The 26515-nt window shown below is 51.9% G+C and overlaps 1 protein-coding gene across 2 annotated transcripts in view; it reads right to left on the bottom strand.

The window, feature by feature from the left end:
* Positions 1-26515, bottom strand: part of VAC14 (VAC14 component of PIKFYVE complex) — a 101789-nt gene that overhangs the window by 37429 nt on the left and 37845 nt on the right. For both annotated transcript variants that reach the window (XM_036926902.2, XM_036926900.2), the window contains exons 13-14: positions 17422-17578; positions 727-859 (exon numbers count right to left, since the gene is read on the bottom strand). In XM_036926902.2, the coding sequence (XP_036782797.1) occupies positions 727-859; positions 17422-17578 (290 nt within the window). The remainder of the gene's footprint in view (positions 1-726; positions 860-17421; positions 17579-26515) is intronic.

Genomic DNA, 26515 nt, shown 5'->3' with positions numbered 1-26515 from the left:
GGAGGTTCCACCAGTCGGGGTGAAAACCCTGAGTGACCTAACATGCAGCCAGGGCTGAGAACCACTGCCGGGAAGCATCTGGAGTCACTCAGGCTATCCCGGAAAACTCCTCTGCCTGGCTTTGTTGGGGAGCCTGGAGGGGTCTGTGCCCCATCTAGGTTTTGGTGGCCTGAAGGCCGCTTTTCCAGTGACACTGCTCCATGGAGCCGAGCAGCAGGCAGGGCCAGACCTGCTGGTGGTGACAGTTCTGGAGGCCTCGAGGGGCTGGCGCTGGGCCCTGGGGCTGTCCAGGGCGAGGCTCACAGGACTCAAAAGCCCAGCTGTGCCAGAGCCACTGGTGCCCCCGATTCCTGGCTGAGCCCCACGCTGGTGGCCGGCTCTGAGTGCAGCCCCATTTTATGTTCCACTCGGCTCGTCTGCTTCTCTCCCGAGACTCTGACAAGAATAGCTGATGAGAGGATATTTAACCTCAAGGGAAAACAGCGTCTTAACAAGCGAAAGACTAATTCATTTGTTTGAAAAATGGTGACACTGACCTGCCTCGTGCTGGTCACACCAGCACACCCTGGTGTGAAGGGGAAACTGTCCGTTTCACTTAAGAACAAAAACAAAAAGGTCAAGAAAAGGAGGAGAGGAATGCAAGAGAAAATGGTTGCTCTGACGCCCTGCATGGAGCTGAACGGAAACCAGGGCTGGGTGGGGAAGAGACGGCGCGCCGCGGCTGACCTGATGATGAAAGCGCCTCTGGCCTCCAGGAGCTTGCGCTCACTGCTGAACCTCTTGAGAAGGTTGATCATGAACTTGTAGAAGTAGGAGTTCATGGTGGGAGTGGAAGGAGAACATTCTAAGCCTTTGGTACCTGTAGAGAAAGGGACAGAGCTGGCAATTTATTCTGATTATGTGTCCATAGGGTGATGAGACCCCACAGAACATCAATAACTGTAAACACCAACAAGTGGTGGTGGTTGGAGTCACACGGTCTGTGCAAGATGCGGGACATCTTCAATTAAGAGCCTTAGGTCAACAGCTAAAATGCAAGGACTATGTACGTATGTTCACCTAAATTCAGCACAATGCAAACATACCCATTTACCTGGTCTACCACCCCAGCTAACCCCTGTCCCTCAGTGAACATCCCATGTGTTAGACCTGCTGCCAGGTGCTCTGAATTTTTGTTAGAAAAACTTTTACATGTTACCCCGATACACAAAATATACTTGGGCTTTATTTTGGCCAGCTTAATACAAATGGTAAGTCAAAGGGCAAAAAGGGTAAGATAGGCACACAACCTAAAGGTCAACAAAACCTGAGAGGTAAAACTATGCTCCTTTCCCAATGCTGCTTAAGAAAAAATTAAATTATACACACACCCACTAGATTAAAGACAGCACACTGACAAAATGTTAGGAAGTGTTGTAATCTTCACCTGATGTTTTAAATGCAGACGTTCCTCCTCATCTTTAGGCAAAGATGCTCCTTTTTTTGTGTGTGTGGTGTTGAGAGGGTCAATTTTATTTTTTATTTATTTTTATATTGGTATCATTAATCTACAATTACATGAGTAACATTATGGTTACTAGACTCCCCCCATCATCAAGTCCCCCCGACATACCCCATTATAGTCACTGTCCATCAGCATAGTAGAATCACTATGTGATTCTACATAGTGATTCTACAGTAGAATCACATCAGCTGTAGAATCACTACTTGTCTTCTCTGTGTTGTACAACCCTCCCTGTGCACACCCCCACATTATGTCTGCTAATAGTAATGTCCCCTTTTTTCCCCTTATCCCTCCTTTCCCACCCATCCTTCCCAGTCCCTTTCCCTTTGGCAACTGTTAGTCCATTCTTGGGTTCTGTGAGTCTGCTGCTGCTTTGTTCCTTCAGTTTTTTTCTTTGTTCTTATACTCCACAGATGAGTGAAATCATTTGATACTTGTCTTTTTCTGCCTGGCTTATTTCACTGAGCATAACACCCTCTAGCTCCATCCATGTTGTTGCAAATGGTAGGTTTTGTTTCTTCTTATGGCTGAATAATATTCCATTGTGTATATGCACCACATCTTCTTTATCCATTCATCTACTGATGGACACTTAGGTTGCCTCCATTTCTTGGCTATTGTGAATAATGCTGCGATAAACATAGGGGTGCATATGTCTTTTTCAAACTGGGCTGCTGCATTCTTAGGGTAAATTCCTAGGCGTGAAATTCCTAGGTCAAATGGTATTTCTATTTTGAGTTTTTTGAGGAACCTCCATACTGCTTTCCACAATGGTTGAACTAATTTACATTCCCACTCGCAGTGTAGGAGGGTTCCCCTTTCTCCACATCCTCGCCAACATTTGTTGTTTTGTCTTTTGGATGGTGGCCATCCTTACTGGTGTGTGGTGATATCTCATTGTGGTTTTGATCTGCATTTCTCTGATGACTAGCGATGTGGAGCATCTTTTCATGGGCCTGTTGGCCATCTGAATTTCTTCTTTGGAGAAGTGTCTGTTCAGCTTCTTTGCCCATTTTTTAATTGGATTATTTGCTTTTTGTTTGTTGAGGTGCGTGAGCTCTTTATATATTTTGGATGTCAACCCTTTATCGGATCTGTCATTTATGAATATATTCTCCCATACTGTAGGATGTATTTTTGTTCTATTGATGGTGTCCTTTGCTGTACAGAAGCTTTTCAGCTTGATATAGTCCCACTTGTTCATTTTTGCTTTAGTTTCCCTTGCCCGGGGAGATATGTTCATGAAGAAGTTGCTCATATTAATGTCCAAGAAATTTTTGCCTATGTTTTTTTCTAAGAGCTTTATGGTTTCATGAATTACATTCAGGTCTTTGGTCCACTTCGAATTTACTTTTGTGCATGGGGTTAGACAATAATCCAGTTTCATTCTCCTACATGCAGCTGTCCAGTTTTGCCAATACCAGCTGTTGAAGAGGCTGTCATTTCCCCATTGTATATCCATGGCTCCTTTATCGTATATTTATTGACTGTATATGTTTGGCTTAATACCGCTTTATTCTGTTCCACTGGTCTGTGGGTCTGTTCTTGTGCCAGTACCAAATTGTCTCGATTACTGTGGCTTTGTAGTAGAGCTTGAAGTTGGGAAGCGAGATCCCCCCTACTTTACTCTTCCTTCTCAGGGTTGCTTTGGCTATTCGGGGTCTTTTGTGGTTCCATATGAATTTTAGAACTATTTGTTCCAGTTCGTTGAAGAATGCTGTTGGTGTTTTGATAGGGATTGCACTGAATCTGTAGATTGCTTTAGGCAGGATGGCCATTTTGACAATATTAATTCTTACTATCCATGAGCATGGGATGAGTTTCAATGTTAGAGTCCTCTTTAATTTCTCTTAAAAGTGTCTTATAGTTTTCAGGGTATAGGTCTTTCACTTCCTTGGTTAGGTTTATTCCGAGGTATTTTATTCTTTTTGATGCAATTGTGAATGGAATTGTTTTCCTGATTTCTCTATTAGTTCATCGTTAGTGTATAGGAAAGCCACAGATTTCTGTGTATTAATTTTGTACCCTGCAACTTTGCTGAATTCAGATATTAGTTCTAGTAGTTTTGGAGTGGAGTCTTTAGGGTTTTTTATGTACAATATCATGTCATCTGCAAATAGTGACAGTTTGACTTCTTCTTTACCAACCTGGATACCTTGTACTTCTTTGTTTGTCTGATTGCCATGGCTAGGACCTCCAGCACTACGCTGAATAACAGTGGAGAGAGTGGGCATCCCTGTCTTGTTCCCAATCTTAGGTGAAAAGCTGTCAGCTTCTTGCTGTTAAGTATAATGTTGGTTGTGGGTTTGTCATATATGACCTTTATTATGTTGAGGTACTTGCCCTCTGTACTCATTTTGTTGAGTTTTTATCATGAATGGATGTTGAATTTTGTCAAATGCTTTTTCAGCGTTTATGGAGATGATCATGTGGTTTTTGTCCTCCTTTTTGTTGATGTGGTGATGTTGATGGATTTTCAAATGTGTACCATCCTTGCATCCCTGAAAGGAATTCCACTTGATCATGGTGTATGATCGTCTTTATGTATTTTTGAATTCAGTATGCTAATATTTTGTTGAGTATTTTTGCATCTATGTTCATCAGGGATATTGGTCTGTAATTTTTTTTGGTGGGGTCTTTGCCTGGTCTTGGTATTAGAATGATGCTGGCTTCATAGAATGAGTTTGGAAGTATTTGCTCCTCTTCTATTTTCTGGAAAACTTAATGGAGATGGATATTACGCTTTCTCTGTATGTCTGATAAAATCCAGTGGTGAATCCATCTGGCCCGGGGGTTTTGTCTTGCGTAGGTTTTTGATTACCGATTCAATTTCATTGCTGATAATTGGTCTGTTCAGATTTTCTGTTTCTTCCTTGGTCAGTCCTGGAAGGTTGTATTTTTCTAGGAAGTTCTCCATTTCTTCTAGGTTTTCCAGCTTGTTAGCATATAGATTTGCATAGTATTCTCTAATAATTCTTCATATTTCTGTGGGGTCCAGTGATTTTTTTCCTTTCTCATTTCTGATTCTGTTTATGTGTGCAGATTCTCTTTTTCTCTTAATAAGTCCGGCTAGGGTTTTATCTATTTTATTTTCTCAAAGAACCAGCTCTTGGATTCTTGATTTTTTCTATTGTTTTATTCTTCTCAATTTTATTTATTTCTTCTCTGATCTTTATTATGTCCCTCCTTCTGCTGACTTTGGGCATCATTTGTTCTTCTTTTTCCAGTTTCAATAATTGTAACTTTGGGATTGTTCTTCCTTCTTTAAATAGGCCTGGACTGCTATATACTTTCCTCTTAGAACTGCCTTCAGTGCATCCCACAGAATTGGGGCTTTGTGCTGTTGCTGTCATTTGTCTCCATATATTGCTTGATCTCCATTTTAATTTGGTCATTGATCCATTGATTATTTAGGAGCATGTTGTTAAGCCTCCATGCAATTGTGAGCCTTTTTGTTTTCTTTGTACAATTTATTTCTACTTTTCTACCTTTGTGATCTGAGAAGTTGGTTGGTAGAATTTCAATCTTTTTGAATTTACTGAGGTTCTTTTTGTGGCCTAGTATGTGGTCTAATCTGGAAAATGTTCCATGTGCACTTAAGAAGAAGGTGTATCCTGCTGCTTTTGGGTGTAGTTCTGTAGATGTCTGTTAGGTCCATCTGTTCTAGTGTGTTGTTGAATGCCTCTGTGTCCTTACTTATTTTCTGTCTGGGCAATCTGTCCTTTGGAGTGGTATGTTGAAGTGTCCTGAAATGAATGCATTGCATTCTATTTCCTTCTTTAATTCTGTTAGTATTTGTTTCACATATGTTGGTGCTCCTGTATTGGGCACATAGATATTTATAATGGTTATATCCTCTCGTTGGAATGATCCCTCTATCATTATGTAATGCCCTTCTTTATCTGTTGTTACTTTCTTTGTTTTGAAGTCTATTTGTCTGATACAAGTACTGCAACACCTGCTTTTTTCTCTGTATTGTTTGCATGAAATATCTTTTTCCATCCCTTCACTATTAGTCTGTGTATATCTTTGGGTTTGAGGTCTCTTGTAAGCAACATATAATTGTGACTTTAGACTTGCTTTTTTTTCCATTCTATTACTCTCTGTCTTTTGATTGGTGCATTCAGCCCATTTACATTTAGGGTGATTATTGATAGATATGTACTTACTGCCATTGGAGGCTTTGGATTCATGGTTACCAAAGGTTCAAGAGAAGCTTCTTTAGTATCTAACTGTCTAACTTAACTCTCTTATTAAGCTATTATAAACACAGTCTGATGATTCTTTATTTCTCTCTCATTCTTCCTCCTCCATTCTTTATATGTTAGGTGTTTTATTCTGTACTTTTTTGTGTTTCCTTTGACTGCTTTTGTGGATAGTTTTTATTTTTTGCCTTTACTTAGTATTTAGTTGGTCTGCTTTCTTTCCTGTGATTTCTCTGGTGACATCTGTTTAGCCTTAGGAGTGCTCCCATCAAGAGCAGTCCTTCTAAAATACCCTGTAGAGGTGGTTTGTGGGAGGCAAATTCCCTCAACTTTTGCTTGTCTGGAAATTGTTTAATCCTTCAAATTTAAATGATAATTGTGCTGGATACAGTATTCTTGGTTCAAGGCCCTTCTGTTCCATTGCATTAAATATATCATGTCGTTCTCTTCTGGCCTGTAAGGTTTCTGTTGAGAAGTCTGATGATAGCCTGATGGGTTTTCCTTTGTAGGTGACCTTTTTTCTCTCTCTGGCTGCCTTTAATACTCTGTCCTTGTCTTTGACCTTTGCCATTTTAATTATTGTCTTGGTGTTGTCCTCTTTGGGTCCCTTCTATTGGGAGACCTGTGGGCTTCCATGTTCTGAGAGACTATTTCCTTCCCCAGCTTGCAATTTTCAGCAATTATTTCTTTAAAGACATTTTCTATCCCTTTTTCTCTCTCCTTTTGGTACCTCTATAATTTGAATATTGTTCCATTTGGATTGGTCACACAGTTCTCTTAATATTCTTTCATTCCTAGAGATCCTTTTATCTCTCTCTGCCTCAGCTTCTCTGTATTCCTGTTCCATTAAGTCTCTTGTACCTTGTCCAGTCTGCTCTTAAGAACTTCTATCGATTGTTTCATTTGTTATCTCCCTCCAGACTTCATCCCTTAGCTCTTGTATATTTCTCTGCAGGTCCATCAGCATGGTTATGACTTTTATTTTAAATTCTTTTTCAGGAAGATTGGTTATATCTATCTCACCAGGCCCTCTCTCTGGGGTTGTCTGAGTGATTTTTTACTGGACCAGATTCTTCTGGCTTTTCATGGCGACAGAAGTGGTCGCAGGCAGGTGGCATGTGTGTCAGTTGGGAGAGTCCTGTGCTTCCACTCCTTCCCCACTCTGATTCTTTTCCTCCCGCCAGTGAGCTGGGGTTGGGTGAGTGCTCAGGTCCCGCTGGGTCGCGGCTTTGTATCTTACCCTTTTTGTGAGATGCTGAGTTCTCGCAGATGTAGATGTAGCCTGGCTGTTGTACTGTATCTTCTGGTCTCTCTTTTAGGAATAGTTGTATTTGTTGTATTTTCAAAAATATATATGGTTTTGGGAGGAGATTTCCACCGCCCTACTCACACTGCCATCTTGAGCCAGAGCTCCAGGTTTTTTATAACCTTTTATTCCATAAAAATACTATCTTTTATTCATCTGGCTGGATTTCCTCCTTGGAGTGAGGAGTGGCTGGTCAGCATTCACTCTGTGTTCCCTTAGTGCCTCCTTCAGCTTCTCCCAATTCCTGGGCTTGGTAAGTGCATTCAGCTGACAAAGGGCTCCAGCCTCTGTCTCCAACATCTATGTCCCTACTAGCAGATGCACTGCTACCTAGATATCGAGTGGGCACTGTGGGTACTGACTGTGTATGTGCAGAAATTGGTTGCACAAGCAGGATCTCTGACAAGTGGAGAGTTGCCTGTAAAGATGCTCTTTTAAAGCAGTGCTCTGAAGACTTTCAAAGCCCAAGTTGGCTTAGAACCAGAAGCACACTTGAGGTCTCCCTCTGATATGTGTCCCTGCTGCAAACACCGAGGGCCAGATGCAGCCCACCTCCCAGCCCCACTCCACATACACTCCCCTCCGAAAGGCAGCCAGCATGGAGGGGACGAGAGCAGAGCTCATGAAACTCCTGGACGACCCTGATCTAGTATATTCACACATCCCTTGAAAAAGCCCAATTTATTTATTTTTAATTTGGTTGCTTGTGCTTTTGGTATTGTATCTAAGAAACTATTACCTAATACAAGGGCATGAAAGACCTGATAGGCTTTCTTCTAAGAGTTTTTTTTTGAGTTCTTCAATTTAGGTCTGTGACCTATTTTAATTTTTGAATATGGTGTGAGGAAAGAGTCCAAATTCTTTGCATGTGGATGGATAACCACTTGTCCCAGTATAACATTATATATATATGTATGTGTGTATAATTTTATAGATGTTTTATACTGTAGTTTTTCCAGCTTTATTGAGATATAATTGGCATAAACATTGTATAAGTTTAAGGTATGCAATGTGGTGACCTACTATTCTTAGGTATTGTGAAATGATTACCACCATGGTGGTAGCTAACACCTCCATTACCTCAAATAATTACCATTTCTTATTTGTGGTGAGAACACTTAAGATCTACTCTCTAAGCAACTTTCAAATATATACTGCAGTATTATTCACTATAATCACCATGCTGTTCAATAGATCTCGGCTTTTCCATCTTCTAGCTGTAAGTTTGTACCCTTTGACCAACATCTCTCCAACGTGATACCTTAATAGCTGACCTCGGCTACCACTTGTTGAGGACTATGTACTAAGCGTATCTAAACTCCTTACACACAGTATCTAATTAATCCTCAGAATAATCCTTGAAAACACGTGCTATTACTATTCTTATTGTGCACATGGAGAAGCTACTAATTAGGATGAAGATTATCTAAAGTCACAAAGCTGGTGAGTGGTGGCATCTCTGATCCCAGGCATTGGAGCCCAGATTCCCAGTAGTTCTGCCATGCTGCCCATTTCTTGGGCACTGGTATTGGGCAGGTCTGAGGTTTGTAGGAGGTGGCACCTGCCTAGGCAGGAGGGCAGAAGATGGCATAAAGACTAAAGCCAAGGTCCTACCAAGACTGAGGACACAGGGACAATGACAGTGTCAAGGGCAGTGGAGGAAACACCTGGCTGCCACTCCCCGGGTGCTCAGGGAGGACACTGGGGAAGCAGTGCAGTGGATACAGGCATCTGGGGCCACCACTTCTGGAGCTGGTTCCTCTCTGGCCCTGAAGCCCTGTAAGAGGCATGACTTCCTTCCCAGACTGGGGAGAGGATGGCCTGCATGAAACAGGCAGGGTGTGGGGTCTCTGGAAATCAAGCGTGGCTGTGCGAGGGGAGTATCAGCTACTAGAGGCATCATCCCAAAGCACAAAACAAGAATGTATGGAACCATCCAGAATACTACTAGTGAGTCTCACATAGGAGCGCCCATGGGCTAACTTCCTTAGACACCAGAGGCCAGGAAGCAGCAGTTAAAACCCTTCTGCCAGGAGTTCTGTCTTTTTGCTGAACACAACTTCCCTTACATCCTCATATGGTCCTTACAGGGAGGTGGCTGGGAACTGGAAAAGGTGTTTTCTATTCTGTTTCTCCCAGGTGTGAATTGCTCTGAGGATTTCTTCCAGGAGCCACACCTTCAAACTACTGTCCTCTCTCCCGAGAACCTCCCAGACAGTTCCTGTGAACTGTGCAAGGGGCGAGCCCTGAGTGAGATGCCCAATTCCAGGAAAGGCCTCACTGAACTTCTTGTTTGCAGTGTTGTTCTGGGTCCCTGCCCAGAATGGCCTGGCCTGGGAAGTCCTGAATGACTCTGGAATGGCAAATAGTCTCTGCTCCCTGGCCCAGAGGGGCTATTTGCAGAACTGAGTGTCAAATTCTTAGAGATGGAGTTACTCTACACCCAGCTGGGGCTGATCTGTGAAGAGGTGGTTGCTCATACAGCTGCGGAGGCAGGCCATCTGCCTCTCAGTGCCCCCTCCCTGTCCCCATATTCAGGATATGAATTTGGCTGCCCCCGTGGTGGCCTGGGTGGAGGGCACAGGCCACATACTTCCTACATAGGAGGTGCGTGGGCACTGGGACCCAGCTTGCTGCAGCCTTCTCCTGGGTGCTTATTCGTGATGGCTTCTGGGGTCCCTGCCCCCTTCTTGCTTCTCTGTATGCACTCCAGTCCTGCCCCATTTTCCAGGCTTAGGGACAGTTAGGTTCCAAAGGATAAAGGGACCGAAACAGAGACTGACTATAAGGAAATCCTACCTAACCAAGGCCATGGTCTCCATTCCCAGGAGGCTGGGTGCCTTGGACAGCACTGGGGAGAAACGCAGGTGGTTCTGGCCCCACAGGGGCAGTGGGAAGCATCCAGTGTGGCATTTCAGAGCTGCGCTTTGAAGTCCATCAGACTGGGGTTCAGATCAGATTGTCACCCTTCCACTACTAGCCATGCAATGTGGGCAAGCCTCTTACCCTCTCTAAGCCTGTCTCCTCATCCATAAGGTGGGAGGCAATAAGAGCCCTTACTGAGACAAAATATGTAACGTATGAGGCCTGGGGCCTGCCACACACTCTGTGCTCAATAAGTGGGGGATGCAGTTATTAGCAGACATGCCATAACCCAGGGCACTGCATGCGGCAACATGTTCCCATTGTCTGAGTCTTAGAATGGAAGACTAAGGGTTGGGGGACAGTCTGGAATGTCTCTGAGTGGGGAGACTTCAGATCTGGGTCCATGTTACAGTGCCCTACTAGGAGGTAGTGAGAAAAAGAGAGGACCACCTCTGCCCCCTACACCCACATTCAGGGAGGGAGATCTGCCCACCTTTCAGCTGACAGACTAGCCAAAGACGGCAGAAGAGAAGACCCGGGCTGCTCTGGACACATCCTTGGTCTCCTTAGCTACAGCCCCCTCTGGGCCACATAATCAATTCTCAATGTCCAGGCCTGCATGGGGGCCCCTGAAACTGAGGCCCTTGTAGGAGAGAAGAGGAGGGCATAGTCACATCTGGGAGAAGCCATGGCAAATGACTCCCATTCTCACAGTGCAGTGGGTGCTGGGAAACCTTCTGGAGCTCAGCCCTCCCAGGGCTCCTCCCCCTGCTTTCAGACTCCAAATAGTAGGAGGCTGGGTGCAACCTGACTGGGGCCAGGTGCTTTTCCCAAGGCTTGAGACTTGCTGATGGGGGCTGTGGGGGAGCTGCCTGGGGCTGGGCCTGCTTGAGGCCTGCAGCTGTTGGGGTGGGGCCGTCTGCCCTTCAGGCTCCCCCACAACCCCTCGCTGTGGTCAGGGCTGCTGCCCTTGAGAGGAGGAGCCTCTGTAGGCCAGGGCTGGGAGTCTTGGAAGGGCTCTGCTGAGATCCCGGCCACACTGGGTAGACAACAGGTCTGGGCAGGACAGTCCTTAGCGGCCAGAGGAGGGCAGCATTTCCTGGGTGGGCTGGTCAAGGATGGGGTGCACCTCTGAGCTCGCCATGGACCGGGTGGGGGGCTATGTGAGCTCTCCCAGCCTCAGTTCCCCACTGGCCCACTAGCTATTTCTCTGACCAACTAGCCCTTCAGCCCAGTTTGCTAGAGAGAGAACCTGAGGCAGGGCTGCAGGTACGGGAGACAGGGCTGAAGGAGCACGAACTCGGAAGTGTGATGCAGGGAATGGCAGGCCTCTCTCAAAGGGACTCAGTTCTGCTGATGCAGCCTGCTTCTCCCCACGGGGAGCGCCCGGCACCTCCACTGGCCACGGCTGGCTCTTGCTCATCCACACGCTTGAAACGGCTGGCTGGGAATCAGCCTCCTTCCTCAGCAGCTGTGATAAAGGCCAGTTCTGCTGAGCTCTCCCGCCATGTGGGGCCCTGGGATGGGTGCTGCCGGCCCATTAGGATGGGGCAGAGCCAGGACAGGAGCCTGGCGTCCTGCTTTGGGACACGACCTCCAACACTGCGCTGAGGATCTGCTGGCACGGTGGGCTGAGAGGACAGTGTGCTTTCTCTCAGGCAGCATGACTGACAGCAGTCCCCCAGGCCCACTGACGAGGGTGGGCGGGCTTCTGGCTGTGGCCCAGGTGGGGAGGAGAGGAGAGGGCTGGGAACAACCTGGCCGAGGGTCTCAGGAGAGAGGCGTCCTTTGAGGGGCCAAGTGGAGAGGGACTTTCCTTACCCAGTCCTGCTGAGGACGAGTCTCTCAGCCAAATGCTGCTTGCCTGGCCTTTCTGGTGTGGAGGAGAAGGCCCTGGCAGGATTCACATGCCCACCGGCTGGCCGAGGGGCAGACAGATGCAGTTGGGAGCACTCCGCATACAGGACCAGGCCAGTGGGGTGGGTGGCCGGGGAGCCAGCCTGCAGATGTTCCTAAGTGAAAGCTGATGTGGTGACATGAGAAACTGCAGAATGTCTCACAAACAACCTTCCCTGGGATGTTTTGGATTGAGTTTTGTGGCTATGACGTGAAGGAGCCCCACATGTCAGGCTAAAAATAGCTCTGGCCTCAATACACAACGCGAGTTACAGTTCAACAAAACCAGATGGGAAAACATTAGTGGCCCGGCCCAGGCCTGGCAGGGTCCCTGCTCTGCTCCCCACCTCTTGTCTACAGCCCCTGTGGATTGGGGCCCATCTGGCTGGCCAGCCCCAAGTGGCCATCAGGACCCAATGCCCCGAGAACGTGGGGGAGGGGCCAGAGGACCCGGATTGGATCCAGATCCTGGTGCTGCCTGGCAGGGCAGTCTTGAGGAAGTAACACCTTCTCTGGGGAACCATCCTGCCTGGGACCCTTTCAGGGAAAAGGAGTGTAATGCTGTGCCTGGCACAGGAAGTGCTCTGAGCAGGGGGCTGCGTGACTGGGGGGCTGGTATCATACAAGGGGGACAGGCAGGGAAGGGATAGCTTTCCACAGAATCAAGGGGCTGGGAGAATGGGGGCCAAGGCCTTTGGGGAAGCAGGGCCTCACAGGGTGTGGAATCTGTTGAATCATGGGGTCCAAACGCACGGCTCCTGGGACAAGAGGGCAATTATAATGCAGCAACAGCACCCGTGGGACTGATCCAGGGTCCCCTCCTCTGCGGGTCAGAACAGCTGCGGTGGGAGCCCTCTGCCCAGTGCAAATTCAGGAGGCTTCCCAGCTGCCTGACTCAGGGCAAGAGATAAGCTAATGGGCCACTGCAGGGCCGTGAGGTTTCCAGCTGCCATGGCAGTGGACACAGGGGGGAGAGTGCTGCCACCGGGGGGGGTCTGGGGGGCCAAGGGCAGCCCGGAGAGCACAGGAAGGGGCCTCGAGCAACCGACAGCTTGGGCCTAGGTTCGGGGGGCTAGCCTCTCTGTCTGGAGACAGGTGAAGGTCTGGGCAGAGGTGCTGCAGGGAGCCTCCGACCTGGGTGATGGGCCCCGGCACCCCACCTCCCCTCATTATGTTACAACGAACTCTGAAAGGTGGGCACTGACCCTTACTGGGCATCTGACGCTGGGGTTCAGGGGTTGGTCCAACAGGTCTCTATGGTCTGAGATGGTGTTTCTCAAACTGTAAGGAGCCCACAGTCACCTGCCATCCTGATAAAATGCAATTCTGAGTCTGGGGTGGGCCTGAGTGTCCCCATGTCTGAGAAGCTCCCAGGTGATTCTAAGGCCACCACAACCTACCTTTTGAGTAGCAAGGGTCTAAGAGGTCATGGCCAGGAGGAATACAGATGTGACCCCACCACCCACACTAGTGTGACAGGCAGGAGGGACAGACGCTCTCTCTTGCAGAGGAGGGAGAGGTGGCGCTAGGCAGGGAACTTGCCCGAGGCCACAGGACAGGTGGGGTTGGAGCTGGGCTGGGAACCTGGACCTTCCTGAGCCCAGCGGCCGTGTTCTTTTGCTCTGCCTAAAAAGGGTGTGTGGGAAGAAGGGTTTTTAAGGCCCAAAGAGCAAGAGGCAAGGCTTTTGGGGCTGGGAAATGGGCTGGTGTGGCTGCAGTGGAGGCAGCAGAAGGGCAAGAAATGAGGTGCAGAGGTGGCCTTAGGCCAGAATGGGGTCCCTGAAGTCAGTGTGAAGAGCAGGGACACCCCCAAGAACTGCCAGGCTGGGGCCATGGCCCAGCACCCAGCGCCCAGCGCTGGCCCAGCCTCTGCTGTTCTGACCCTCCCCTTGGGCAGGGGAAGCTCCTGGTGCTCGGTCAGGGTGGGCTCATGCGTGCTCCTGCCCTCTAAGTGTGCAGGAAGAGCACGGGCTCTCAGGCCACACCGTGTCTGCACTAACACCTGCTGCCAGCAGGCGGGAAGGGCAACAGTGCCCTCTGCTCAGAGCTGTCGTGAGAAGTCCAGGGGCTGACCCGGTGCGAGGTGCCATGAGCTGACACTGGGAAGCGCTGAGAGCAGTGCCCAGTCTTAACGAGAGCTCAACATATTAGTCACTGTTATTATTGGGAATAAGCCAGGGATGGCTTTCTGGGTTTCTTCTAGAACTTGTTTCTGCAATTGGCCACACCAGCCTGGGTTATAAGGAACAAAGTTTCCTGAACATTTCATTTTTGCCATGTGTTTGGAGTTGGGGTCACACTCACCTTGGACCAGAGAGCCCTGCAGGGCACACTGACACCAGCAATTTGGTCTCACTAGGGATGGGCGCATGGCCGGAAGGCCAGGACAGGGAAGACTAGGTCTTAAGGGCGAGTTTCAGTCCTGGGGTGACCCTTGGCCAGTCTGCCACACCAACTGCTGGTGGCCAAGGCCACTCCTGCAGGGGGAACGCCCCACCGCCTCCAGCCAGGGACTGACCCCGAGGGCCTCCTGCTTCTGCTGAGCCTTCTGCTCGGGCTCAGGCCCTTCAGGTCAGTTTAAGGGGGCTCACCATCCCCTCTCCCCAGAGCATTGCGGGGAGATGTCTGCCCGAGTGCAGACAGGCAGAGAAAGTATGAAGGTCGCCAAGTCACAGGAGACCCAAGTGGTTATTTTCATTTCCTTCTGCCAAATCACCATCTAGGGAGACAGGGAAACATGGTGTCCTTCTACCAGCCTCCCTGAGGGCTGCCCACTGAGGCAGCTCCCTTCCTGACTGCCCCAAAGGTGGCCTTCCTCCCAGCCTGCAGCTCTGGGAGGGTCAGGAGCGAAGTGAGGTAGGCAGAGAGGCACGACCATTCCCTCTGCCCCCATGGCTCTGCGCTGGAGGGAGAGATGTTTGTGGTAGGCCACGTGAGAGGAAGACCCTGTGTGGGCAGGTGTGCCCTGCGGGCCCTGGGGACCACTTCTGGGGGGCACGTTGGCCGCACAGCAGCTCCCCGGGCAGGCGATGGGCCTTGCCTCCTCATGCTGCATTCAGTCTGCACCACTTGACTTCACAGACCCACCGCATAGGCTGGGCCACTTAGTTCCCCACAAATGACACTGGTTTCATCGTTACTAGGTTCCCTGCCTCCTTGGCCTTCCAGAAAATCCCTTTAGTGGGGAGTGGGGCTGGGTGTTGGGTGGGGTGGTCTACCCTAAAGGGACACAGCACTGCAGTCTGTTAGTTCTCAGAGCTGCGCCCTGCACAGCCAGAGGGAAGCAGAAGCCAAACAGGAAGAGGGCCTGGCCTTGCAGCCTCTGGCCACGTGCATGGCCAGACAGAAACGGAACGACTCTCTCGCATGCTTGAGGAGTGATGGGAGAAAGAGCAGCCCACAGAGGGATGAGTGTGCACTTCCTGCCCGCTTTCTGACCTACACAGCCACCCCCCACAGCCATCCTTGGTGCCTGGCCTGAGGCAGCTGAGAGGTGGGAGAGGGCCCAGGGCCCAGCTCTGGCTTCCTGTGCTTTACTATTACTGGTTTGAGCTTGACTTTGACCTTTTAAAATCATGGAGTCATTTAAAAAATCTGGTGCCAGCTGTGGACATGCCCACACATGGTTCCCATACTCCTTGCAGGCTAAGCGCCTGGTGGCCCACGGTGCTGTGTATCCTAAAGCAAGAAGTGTTACTGGCTGCAGGCACTTCCTTGGTGTTCTTTCCAGGATGGAATTTCTTCCCATCTGGCATATTTGGTTGTTTTTCTGTGAATTCAGGGTCAGTCCCTGGCTGATGAGCAGCAGTGTGACAGCTTTGCTGAGCTGGGGCAAGTCTCACCACCTTAGCCTCATTAGCGGTCCATTCATCTTGGGTGGGCTAGGAGCCGGGGTTCACAGCCCTTGCCCCCCAAGTCCCCAACAGTCCTTGCCCCAAGCTGAAAGGGCCTGCTGCCTGGGGCACCTCCTGGAGCTCCCTGGGCCAGGCCTCAGGGCTCCCCCCATCCCCAGCAGACCTGGGCTGCCCACAGCCATTTTCTGGCCCATCTCTTCACTTGTGAGTAAGCATTTCACAGCCACAAACCTCTCTGTGTCTGGGAGGAAGAGAAAAGACACCTTACAGACGGAGACAGGTCTCCAGGTCCTGGAGTCAAGGTGTCCTTCCCCTGCCAGGCTGGGCCGCCTCAGCTTTCTGCCTCTGCCCCTCGGACGGGAGAGGAGGTGCTTGACGGCTGCTTCCTGGGGAGAGGTCTGCAGGCTGGGGCCTTGTCCCGGCTGCTGCCCCTCCTCCAGTCGGCTCCCCTATCCCCACCCAACCTCCATTCCTGCCATCTGTCCTGGGGACTTCAGGTTGACTCTGACTGCCGCTTGGGGACACAGGATGGAGAGTGGATTCCTGTGGGCAGAGGCGGGGAGCCCCAGCAGGGGTCTTGGGATCAGGATGTGGGAGCTTCTGGACCACGGCCTCTGACTGCCCAGAGGAAACTGGGCCCAGGGGCAGGAAAGCCCTGCATCCTGGGGAAGCAGGACAAGGAAGCTGGGCCGCTGCTGGTGCCCCTCGCTCCTTCCTTGCTTCAGTCACAAACAGTTGGAAGCTTGGGAGCAGCTGCAGGGAGAGCATGTACGGTGGCGGTGGCCTGAAGCCTGGGGTCCTTCATGACACTCTGCTGCAGGGGCGGGGGAGCCCGAGACGTCAAGTGTCACTGGGGAGACACCTTTGCGGCATGGGCCCTCTGCGCCCTGACATGGCAGCGTGGGGTGCTGTCAGGCCTGCAGGGCTCCCACGGCCTCTCCCAACAGGTGTTCTTGGGGCTGGTACCAGAATGCCTCCCAGGCCCCACCCAGTAGGGCTGCAGGAGGGAAGCTGCTGCTGGAAGGCCCCCTATTTATTTGATGCTTGACTTCTGCGCCAAGGAGGAAGGAACTGTCTAGGACCTTGAATCTGGATGTCAAGAGCCACTCAAGGAATAGACATCCCAGGCAAACACCCAAGATTTGCTGCGTACTTTGCTACCAACCTGTATCCCTGGGCATGTCCAGGACCTCGTCACTGGGGAGCTCTTGTGTCTGCTGGGGAGGGAGGCACTGGCCTGGGAAGAAAAGCTGCCTGCTGCCTGAAGGACCCTGAAGGGTGAGGACCAGGAAGGCCACACAGCCACCTTCACACCTGAGGGCTGCCTGGAAACACCGTTTGAATTATCCCCTCTCCTGCCTGGGCTGCTTGCTACGTTGCTTGCTATTTTTAGCTTCCTGATGAGGAAGGGAATGGCTGCCGAGTTGCCCACCCGTGAGACCTAAGACTCCGGAGCGCCCTGATTCGTGAGTGGGGAGATGCTGCTACAGGGAGAGAGACCGTCGGCTGACTCGCAGGGCTAATAGTTAGCCCGTGGCTCAGAAGTGTGAGAGGTGCAGGAAGATGGGGAAGAGGTACATGAGGATCTCTCATGGGGGGTGGGAGGCTCCTGGAGGGCAGGGCTTCCTGCCTCCCGGAGAGTGACAGGTCACTAGGAGGAAACTTACTGACCCCTCACACCCAGCAGAGATCCAGGGCTCAAGAGCGACAGCCCAAAGGGCCCCTAGCCCAGGATCAGACCTGGCACATTCCCGGGGTCCCCGAGGCTGCAACCGAAAGGGGACTACTCACCAGGGGCACTCAGTGGGCCAGCTCTGCCAGGCGTGGGCAGCTGGAGCTCTGAGTGGCTGACCCGGAGATGAGGGCCATCAAGAGGGCCTGCGTCATCCGCCTGGCCTGCAGGAGAGGAGGCAATTTCCGCCAATACCTCCAGATCCTTCAGGACAACCTGGGGGAGAAAAGCAGATGAGGGACAAGGAGCTCCTGGGAGAGCTGTGGTCAGATAGCGCCTCCAGGGGGTGGGGAGGCGGCTGCCGAGGATGATGGGCTGGTGAGAGCCTCCAGACTGTGGCTGTAACAGGGCTTAGAACGCTCCATAAAGGACGCGCACTAACGAGAACACAGGCCGCGGATAGGGGCAAGGGGAGGAAGGGCACTGTATCCTGAGGCCTGGGAGTCAGTTCTCCCACGAGCCCTCCTCTCTGGCCCCAAGGGGCCACCTCAGGGGTCCCCAGGAGATGTGGGACTCAGGCACCGGGTGTGTGTCTTCGGGCTCCTGAGCTGGCCATGCACCAATGTCAACCTGTGCGAGGGCCCAGCAGTGCCCTCCAGGCCACACTGCTGGGTGGCCTGGCCACACCCAGCCCCAGGCCCCAGGCCAGATCCTTCTGCAGAGGCGACACCACCCACATTTGGGGTGTGGCTCGGGCTCCAGGGCAGAGGACTCCCTAACTGGCAGTCGTGTGATCAGTTCTCAGCTGCCTCCATGGGGCTCACACACAGGGGTGAGTGGGATGAGGCCCCTGGAGCCTGATCCCTGCCTGAGAAGTTCTTCTAAGGAGGATGCAGAGTTGGGCACACAGGACAGTTGAGAGTGTGAGCTCAAGTCAGTGCAATGTGTCACCAGGTCCCCCAGGGCTGCCACCATAATCCAGGGAGCCAGTGGACCCTCAGGAGCTGCCTCCCCTGCACAGCACCATCTCCTCGTGGCCCTCACCTGGCATCTCAGGGAGCCCAGCTCCTCCAGCGGGCCCTCGCCACACTGCAGGGAGGGGTGCCCGCCCCTTCCTGCTGCTCCCTCACCTCTGGGCTCTGAAGGACTGTCCCTGGCACCCAGCAGATGCCCAATAGGCATCAGCTGAACAGAGAGTCTGAGCCCAGGCGAAGAATTACCACGGCAGCCGAGGGCATCAGTCCTGCGTCAGCAGAAGTGATGCGACACAGAGCACCAGCGGGTGGGGTCCGTGTGCCATGACAGGCCAGCTGCAGGGAATGAGTCAAGAGAAGGCTACTCCAGGGCCTTCGTGGGATGATGCAATGCTCTGGAGTTAAGGCTGATGGTTGCACAACCTTGTAAATACACTTAAAAACCACTGAGCTGTACATTTTAGGAGAGAAGATTTTATACTGGAAAAAAAAAAAGATAAAGCTACTGTTTCCTCCTCCGAGCTTGAAAGTGGTTCCTATCTCAGTGGGAGTTACACCAATGCCCACGTCCTACCTGGCCCAGGGGTCACTTTTCCTCCCAGTGTCTTCTCTGCCAGCCCCGGCCCCCTGGTCTGCTCCCAGCTGCATGGTGTGTTCCACAAGCAACTTCCCTACAAGTCTGTTGCTTCGACTCCTGCCCTGCCACACCCTGGTCTCATCCAGGTCGGACACAACCCTCAGGCACACAAACACCACCCCCCATCTGTCCAATCACAGCCTTTTCTCCTTCTCTGCCCTGCTCTCAATGCCACCCAAGCCCCGCCGTGCCAGGTGCTGTGCTGGGTGCTGGGCTGCAGGAGAGGCAAACCTGCCCCTGCCGACGGCCTGGCGAGCAGACCCGTACCTGCCTGCCCTTCTGTGTATGCATGATTTTGGAACACTCTGACTGTTGGGCCTGCAGGGAATGGGTCTTTGCTCACTGAAAATCATGGCTGCTAAGCAGTCCGGACAGATGGCAAGAGCACAGGCTACCCTAGGGCCCAGGCCAAGAGTGGGGGCCTGGGGAGGTCTAGGCCTACAAGTAGGGAGACTGAGGCCATCTGCTCCCCAGAAGGCTCTCCACTTCAGTAATGGTAGAAAGAGGACACAGAGAGAAGGGGTCGGACGGGGGAGCAACAGCAAAATGGAGACAGTGCAGTGCTGCATGCTGGAGACCCAAGGCACCGGCCTGCTGGGATGTGCCCAGGACAAACACTCTGGATGCGTGATTCACCCAGCAAGTCACTGTCCACAGGGCAGGGAGGTGAGAGGAGAGCTGGGACTCTGCGTAGGGGAGCGGCTCGGCCAAACTAGACAGTGAGGTAAGAAGTGAGCCAGCTGCGCCTCAGAAAGTTAAACAGCTCCCACAGGTACACTCCCACTCCTAGGGCTTACCCAAAAGGGCGGAAGACAGGCCCACAGAAATGACGTAGGAATGGTCAAGGCATCACTGTTCATTATAGCTAGGAAGTAGAAATAACCCTAAGATTCTGACACTACTTTGATGTTTTTTGGTGACTGATTCCACCTCCAGCCCCTCTTTCTTCCCGAAGGCCGGGGGGTTCCCAGTGTTAGCTCACAGAACCTGAACGTTCCAACCCTCTCGTCACATGGCTGGTCCTCCCGACAACCAGCCCCCATCCATATGTGGGGTCCAGAAGTCACCTCATTGACCTAGCAAAACACTTTGTTTCTCTCATCACTTAGGAAATTCCAAGGGTATTTTAGGAGTTCTGTGCAGAAATGGGGAAGGAAGACCAAATATATATTTTTTACTATCTGATACATGGATAAACAAAATGTGCCATATCCATGGCATGGACTATTATTTGGCAATAAAAAGGAGTGACAGTCTCATACATCCTACAATATGGATGAAACTTGAAGACGTTTGCTAAGTAAAAGAAGCCAAAGACAAAAGGCCACATACTATACAACGATTCCATTTATGTGAATTGTTCAAAATAGGCAAATCTACAGACAGAAAGTTGCTTGAGGTCTCTTTACATCTCCTGGCATCCGCCAGCCCCGCTGTACCCCTTGAGCTTCAGGCTGCTCCTGCCAGGCCAGGCTGTGCCAGGGGCACACATCCTCGAGGCAGCAAATCCTGGCAGTCAAACAGAGCAAGTGAGAAAAGCACAGGCCGCTGGGGTCATGTCAGCACTTGGCTGGATCCTGGCCCCAGGAGGGCCACAAAACCCACACCAGGCTTCTGGGGGGTGCTTATTTCCCTACCAGAATTAATGCTGTCACTTGTTCTGTCACCTTACACAGTCGCAGGCGCAAGCTAAGAGAGTCCACTTTGAACAGGGCTCTGGTCCCAAGGCTGGAGTCCCCTGGTAAGCTACGCGGGGCTCTGTGGTCAGACAGTCCTGACTTGTCACCTTGACTCTGCCATTTAGTTGGCTGACCCTGGACCAGCTACCTTCGCCTGTACAACCCCCTCCCCCAGCACGTACTGAGCACCCGGAGTGGGCCACGTATGGCCTGGGTTGGCTGGAGAAGACACAAGGTCGGACAGGCCAGGTTCTGCCTCCCACGAGACTGACCTCAGGAAAGACAGGTGGTAGTGACAGTGACGCTGATAATGGAGCACATGTGCAACAGGGGGCCAGCAACTTGGCCTGACAGGAGGTCCGGAAGTGTACCTGAGCATGTTTGCCAGCGAACTAGTGGGTAGAGGAAGGCACGCAAAGCATTCTATTAACTAGGATGAGCCTTTCATGGACACAGAACCAGAACCACGTGGCACATTCCAGGAAACGAGGCTTTGGTCTAGAGTAGAGTGGGGTGTGGGTCTGCTGTGGGTATTAAAAAGGAGAGTGGGCCCAAAATGCAGTTGCATGTGCTAAACCCCACACCAGCACACCAAGACTTAATACCCAACCCAACTGCAGTTTCACCCCCAGGAATGTAACCTTAACTAGTCAACATGGAACTTACCCGGTCAGCAACAGTGAGATAACCTGCCCCAAAGACTCCTTCCACTACCTTAGGAAGGGCACCTTGCCTGAAACAATGCATTCTTTGCTAATAATTTCCTTTTTCTGCCCCCATTTCCCCTTTAAAAACCTTCCCTTTTCTACAGTTTGGGGGAGCTTCTATTTCCAGGTGGATGCTGGCTGTTTCATCAACTGCTGAATAGAGCCAATATGATCCTTGAATTTTTTCAAGTGAATTTCTGTTATTTAACAGGGGGCAGGACAGAAACCAGGTAGAAGCTGTTAAATTGGGGAAGCTCCTCAACAGCTACGAGCCAAAGAAGTCTGAAGGTGGTTTTGCGGGTGACGGGAAGCCTCGGTTTCCTCGTATGGGTCAATGCAATGGAGATTCACTCGTGCAAGGTTGTCATGAGATTACAGGAGATACTCTATGTACCACTTCTGTTAGGTTTTGGTACCACATCTGAGCTTGGTCAGTGGCCCTGGTTTAGGGACTGGACAGGGATGGCAGTGGGCACATCGAGGACTTCAGAATTCATTCTTCACCAGAGAATCTGCACTGCCTCTCTCTGTACCATCTCTTCCTGTCCCACTGGAGCACCAGTCCGCAGAGTGCATACTGTACATTTCAATGCTCTTATTTTAGAAAGTTTAACACCAAATGGCAAATGAATGCAAATTACACTTCCATTGCACAATTAAAGCTGGAAATGTCTACAGGTTCCTTCAGTAATCCCAACCACTCCTCTTGTGCTGACATATCAAAAAATTTGTCTCTGGTCCCCAGGGACTGGCAAAAGTGACTGACACCACTGCTTGGGGCAGGACTGTGTGCACCTGCACACACGTGCACACCCACAGCACTGTTTCAGTCCCTTAAAGTGGGAGTCAGGGAACAGCGTGACCGTCTCCGCCAGCCTCCCAGAGGCAAGTAGGGGAAGGGGCTGCCAAAATGAAGGCAGGGAATGGCTGCAGAGGGGAATACTGAGTATGTGGGGAGCCACTCCGGGGCTCTGAGGCTCTGTGTCCATCCAGCCCAGGCGCTAGCTCCCCCAGCTGACCAGCAAACCCACTCAGCCCAGGGGCTGGACATGGGGTTATGGAGCAATAATCCTGACACAGGCCGAGGCAAGGACTCTGCCTTCACCTGGGGAGTGAGGGAGGCTTGGGAGGCAATGTCAATAGTAGGCCTGGGCCAGAGCAACAGAGGCCACGGGCTGGACCTGGCTCTGCGTCTCTGTATCAGGCCAGGGTTCTCGTGCTCTACCCCACTGGAGACCCTACAGCCTGTGGGCAGGAGCCTCTGGGACAAGGACACTGTGATCTTAGCTGCCTTGCTCACAGGCCACCCACTCAAGGCCTGGACGAAGGGGCCCAAGCTACAGATGTGCTGCTGGGCCTCTAGTCGCCCTTCCAGTGAGCATGGGCTCCGAGAACGGGGAGAGGCTCAAAGAAAGCAGAGGAAGCCACACCAATTAGTATGCACTACATAGCTTTTTGCAAAATGAATATAAAACACTTGTGCTTTCTTTTTGTGTGAGAAAAAGAGGGGGGAAAGAGGGAGGGAGGAAGGTTACAAGAAAGCAATATTCTGCAGAAGCAGGAGTGCCTGCCGTTACTGTGGCAACAGGCTGGGGGTGGGGAAGGCACATCGGCTGGTCCCTGGTCCTGGAGAGAGCTGGCCAGGGGTTGAGTGAAAGGGTCGGACAACTGGGTGTGGAAAACATTTGACAAACCAGGTCTGAGGGAAAGGCCACGGGGGGGGGGGGGGGGGGAGAGGCAGAGGGCGGAGGGGCTTCCACACCCTCCCAGGCTGGGGGAGCAAAGTGGAGGAAGCCAGAAGATTCCTGAGAAAGCCCCTCCTTTTGGGAGCAAAGGGCAGATTTCAGGGTGGGAAAGGAATCATCATCTGGGGGGGCTGCTGCAGGCTGTCACCCACTGCATTCCAGCAGGCCAAGGACCGTCTCTGGGATGGTGGATGTTCCCTCCCTTCTTCTGTCTGTGCATCCCGACGCTCTCTGACCCAGCACCTTGTCTGCAGACCAGCCCTGGACAACCCCTCGCAGTGGGAGGCTTCCCTCTTTCATTGTCTCCAAGGTGTTTGGTAACTGCTCCTTTACCACCCTGGGAACAGCTGGGGCCCCAGAGCTTCTTGAGGCCAACTCCCTAGGCTGGGGGCCTGTCCTTGCCTCCTACCAAGACTTCTGAACATGAAGTCCCAGGGTGGGGCACTAGGCAGATAGTGAATAAATACCAGCTGACCTACAGCACCAGGCAGGAAATGGAAGATGGATGGTTCTGAATAACTTCTGCCAGGGGGATGGGTGGGGAGGCCTCCCACTCTACCCACTTATCTCTAAGAAACTTGCGTCAAAAGTTTGGCTAGGCTGCTGGTCAGCTGATTGGGCCCCAGATGTCAACTGGTTCAGCCTTCCAGGCCTCCAAGGAGGGAAGGAAATCCCCAAGCTGGGCCCTCTCCAGTCCTGGCCAGCAAAAAGCCGCAAGAATGTTTCCAAGGGACACATGAGGTGCTGGCAGGGAGGTGAATTCGGGTTAAAGGCCCTTGAGGCTGAGGTCTGGCTCATGAGGGCCGCTGCCAAGGCTACCTGACGCCTCTGCCCAGAGCTGTGGGGCCCGTGGTCGTGCCTGAGATCTGGGTCAGGTCAGGCTGCTCCTTACTTTTGGGAAGTAGAGCTAAGAGTAATCGGCACAGAGGCACTGAGGGCAGGCGTCCACAGGGAGCCATGGGGCCTTCTGCTACCTTCCACCAGAAGCCTGTCCCCTTCCCTTGCAATGGGTACAGCCCAGCAGGTCAGGCCTCTGGAGTCCCTCACCACATAACTGAATGGCTCTTGTGGCCTATGGAATTGGCCAGAGAGTTGACCCTAGGAAGCCCGGCTGCCATTCCCAGGAAGCGTCCCCTGGGGGAGCTGGAGGAGGGCCAAAGAACTGCCACAGGCCCCCAAGCAGCCACTCTATGGCGCTTTGGAAGAAGGCACCCAGCACCAGCCAGCACCTGGGCCAGAGGCCCCCACTCTGGCAAGAGTAAACCTGATCGACACAAGGCAGCAATCATGCCCCAGCCCAACCCAGGAAAGGAGTGGTTACTTTCCTAGGAAAGCTTTGGGCTACAACGGGGTGGGGGCAGGTCCCACAGCCCTGCCTTCCGCGACAGGCAACGCACTGGCCACAGAGAAGAACCTTAGATGGGGGCAGGAGAGGAGGGTTTTTTAGGCTGTGATCTATTTTATTTCCCACTGAGAAAACCACCCTGCTTAAATTAAAATCCTTTTAGGTCTTAATAGGGCAAAATCAAGTTAAAAAAAAATTTCATCTCCATTTGCTGTCCGACCTTGAAAGCATGCCTGAGGGATCAGGATTGCTTTCTTCTTTTCTCACTTTTAATAAACTTTGAAATCCTTCCCTAAGTGGTAGTTCTCTCATATGCAAAGGGCAAGCACCTACTGCTGTCCTAAGTTCCACTAATAGCCACAGCACAGTGCAGGGTCTGGCAGCTTAAACCATTCGACCAGTCATCCCTCTTGAGGGTACAGAAAGGCCAGCCTGAGGTAAGACAGCTTGGAGCCCAGCCCCCTGACCCCCCAGCGTGTCCTTCCTGCTGATGGCAGCCACTGCTCAGGGCATCATGCCAGGCCCCAAGCAGCAAGCTGCACTCTCAGCATGATAAATTCTCCCTGTGAGCCATGCAGGAACGCTGAGGGCAGCATGGGAGCAGTGCACACACCATTATAGCGTGGTTACCAGGCGAGGAGCCGATAGCCCGCTGTCTCTGGGGCACTGGCCATGGCAACCGGGAGAGCAGCACAGGGCTCCCTGGTCTCCTGGCTGCCTCCAGGTCTGCTTAACCCCCGCATCCCTGCAAGAAACACCCAGCCCCGGCCCTGGGGTCAGCCTGGCAGGCCCGAGTGCGCTCACTCAGCACCCACCCCACCTCCTATTTGTTCACTTTCTCATAAAATGTTTTGGAGCACCTACTATGTGCTAGACACAGCCTGTCCTCATATCGTGTGACAGTTATGAGGTCTGAGTGCACAAGGCCCTGGCCAGCCCTGACATGTGAGAGGAGTGGGTGGGTGGTGTGTGACAAATGGGGTTCACGGAGCATCTAAGCAGAGCTCTTGACCAAGTTCCTTCACGTCTCTGAGTCTCAGTTTCTGCTCAGGAAAAGTGGGAACAGGAAAGAACCTACCCCCCAAGGGTTGTTGTGGAGATGAACTAAGACCAGCCACACATGGTGCCTAGCACAGGGCCTGGCATGCAGCAAACAACTGTTAGGTGTTAGCTTTTCCCACGAGCAGTGGGGGTGGGGCTGGGGGTGTCCTCAGCATCTCTAGGCTCAGACTCCTCTCTCGGCCTGTGGGCCTTGTGAACTGCCAATAGGAAGATGTCAGGGAAATTCAGCTTTGGCCATCTCCGTAGGAGGAAAGACTGACACACATATTGGGAGAAATTTTGGCTTCTGAAGATACCACGAGTGGGTGGGGAGTGAAAATAGGGGCCCTGGGACTGGCCACCATCCCACAGGCTACAGAGAGAGGGGGCATCAGAGCCGAGAGCTAGGAGCATGGCTCACAGCCCCCCAGTAGGATCTTAGGCTGAGATGTGCATCAGAATCACATGAGGCTTGTGGAAAACACCAGCCCCATGCAGCAAGGCCCGCTTTGAGAGAACCATTCGGGAGGTCTGGGCTAAGACCGAGGCAGCTGGATTTAGAAGCTCCAGAGGGTTCGTACGGCGGTCCTGGTCTGGATGGCTCTGTTGTGGGGGTTGTGCTTGGGCTGCTGCGCTTCAGCCTTCCTAGGTCAGGTTACCCATCGTTTCCTGAGTTCAGGGAGACATAGGTGGTCAGGCCCAGAATGGCCCCTGCTGCCCCTGGGCCCTGCAGTTTGCCTCTGCAAGAGCCCCCAGCCTGACCCAGGGGAAGGTGGTCCCCAACTGGCCCCCCTTCATCGAATTCCTCCTCTACTGCTGGGCCCTACTTTGGGAAAGCACCCTTTTTCCACCCTTCTCAGCCCACTTTCTGCCTTCCTCAGGAGCCCAGGTGTACCAGGCAGCAGCCCCCTGCTCAACACACATACACCTGGGATCTTGCATCCTTACTTGCCCATTAGGGGAAGGAATCCAGAAATAAATACTACAAATCCACCCGGCACACAGACCTGCCTCCCCGAGCCGAATGCTGCCTGGCCCATTGCGGTTATGCAGGTCCCGTACTAGAGGGTGGCTGATGTGGGTGC

The sequence above is a fragment of the Manis pentadactyla genome, chromosome 15, assembly GCF_030020395.1.
Source record: "Manis pentadactyla isolate mManPen7 chromosome 15, mManPen7.hap1, whole genome shotgun sequence".
Taxonomy (NCBI): domain Eukaryota; kingdom Metazoa; phylum Chordata; class Mammalia; order Pholidota; family Manidae; genus Manis; species Manis pentadactyla.
This window is presented reverse-complemented; position numbering and strand designations above follow the sequence as displayed.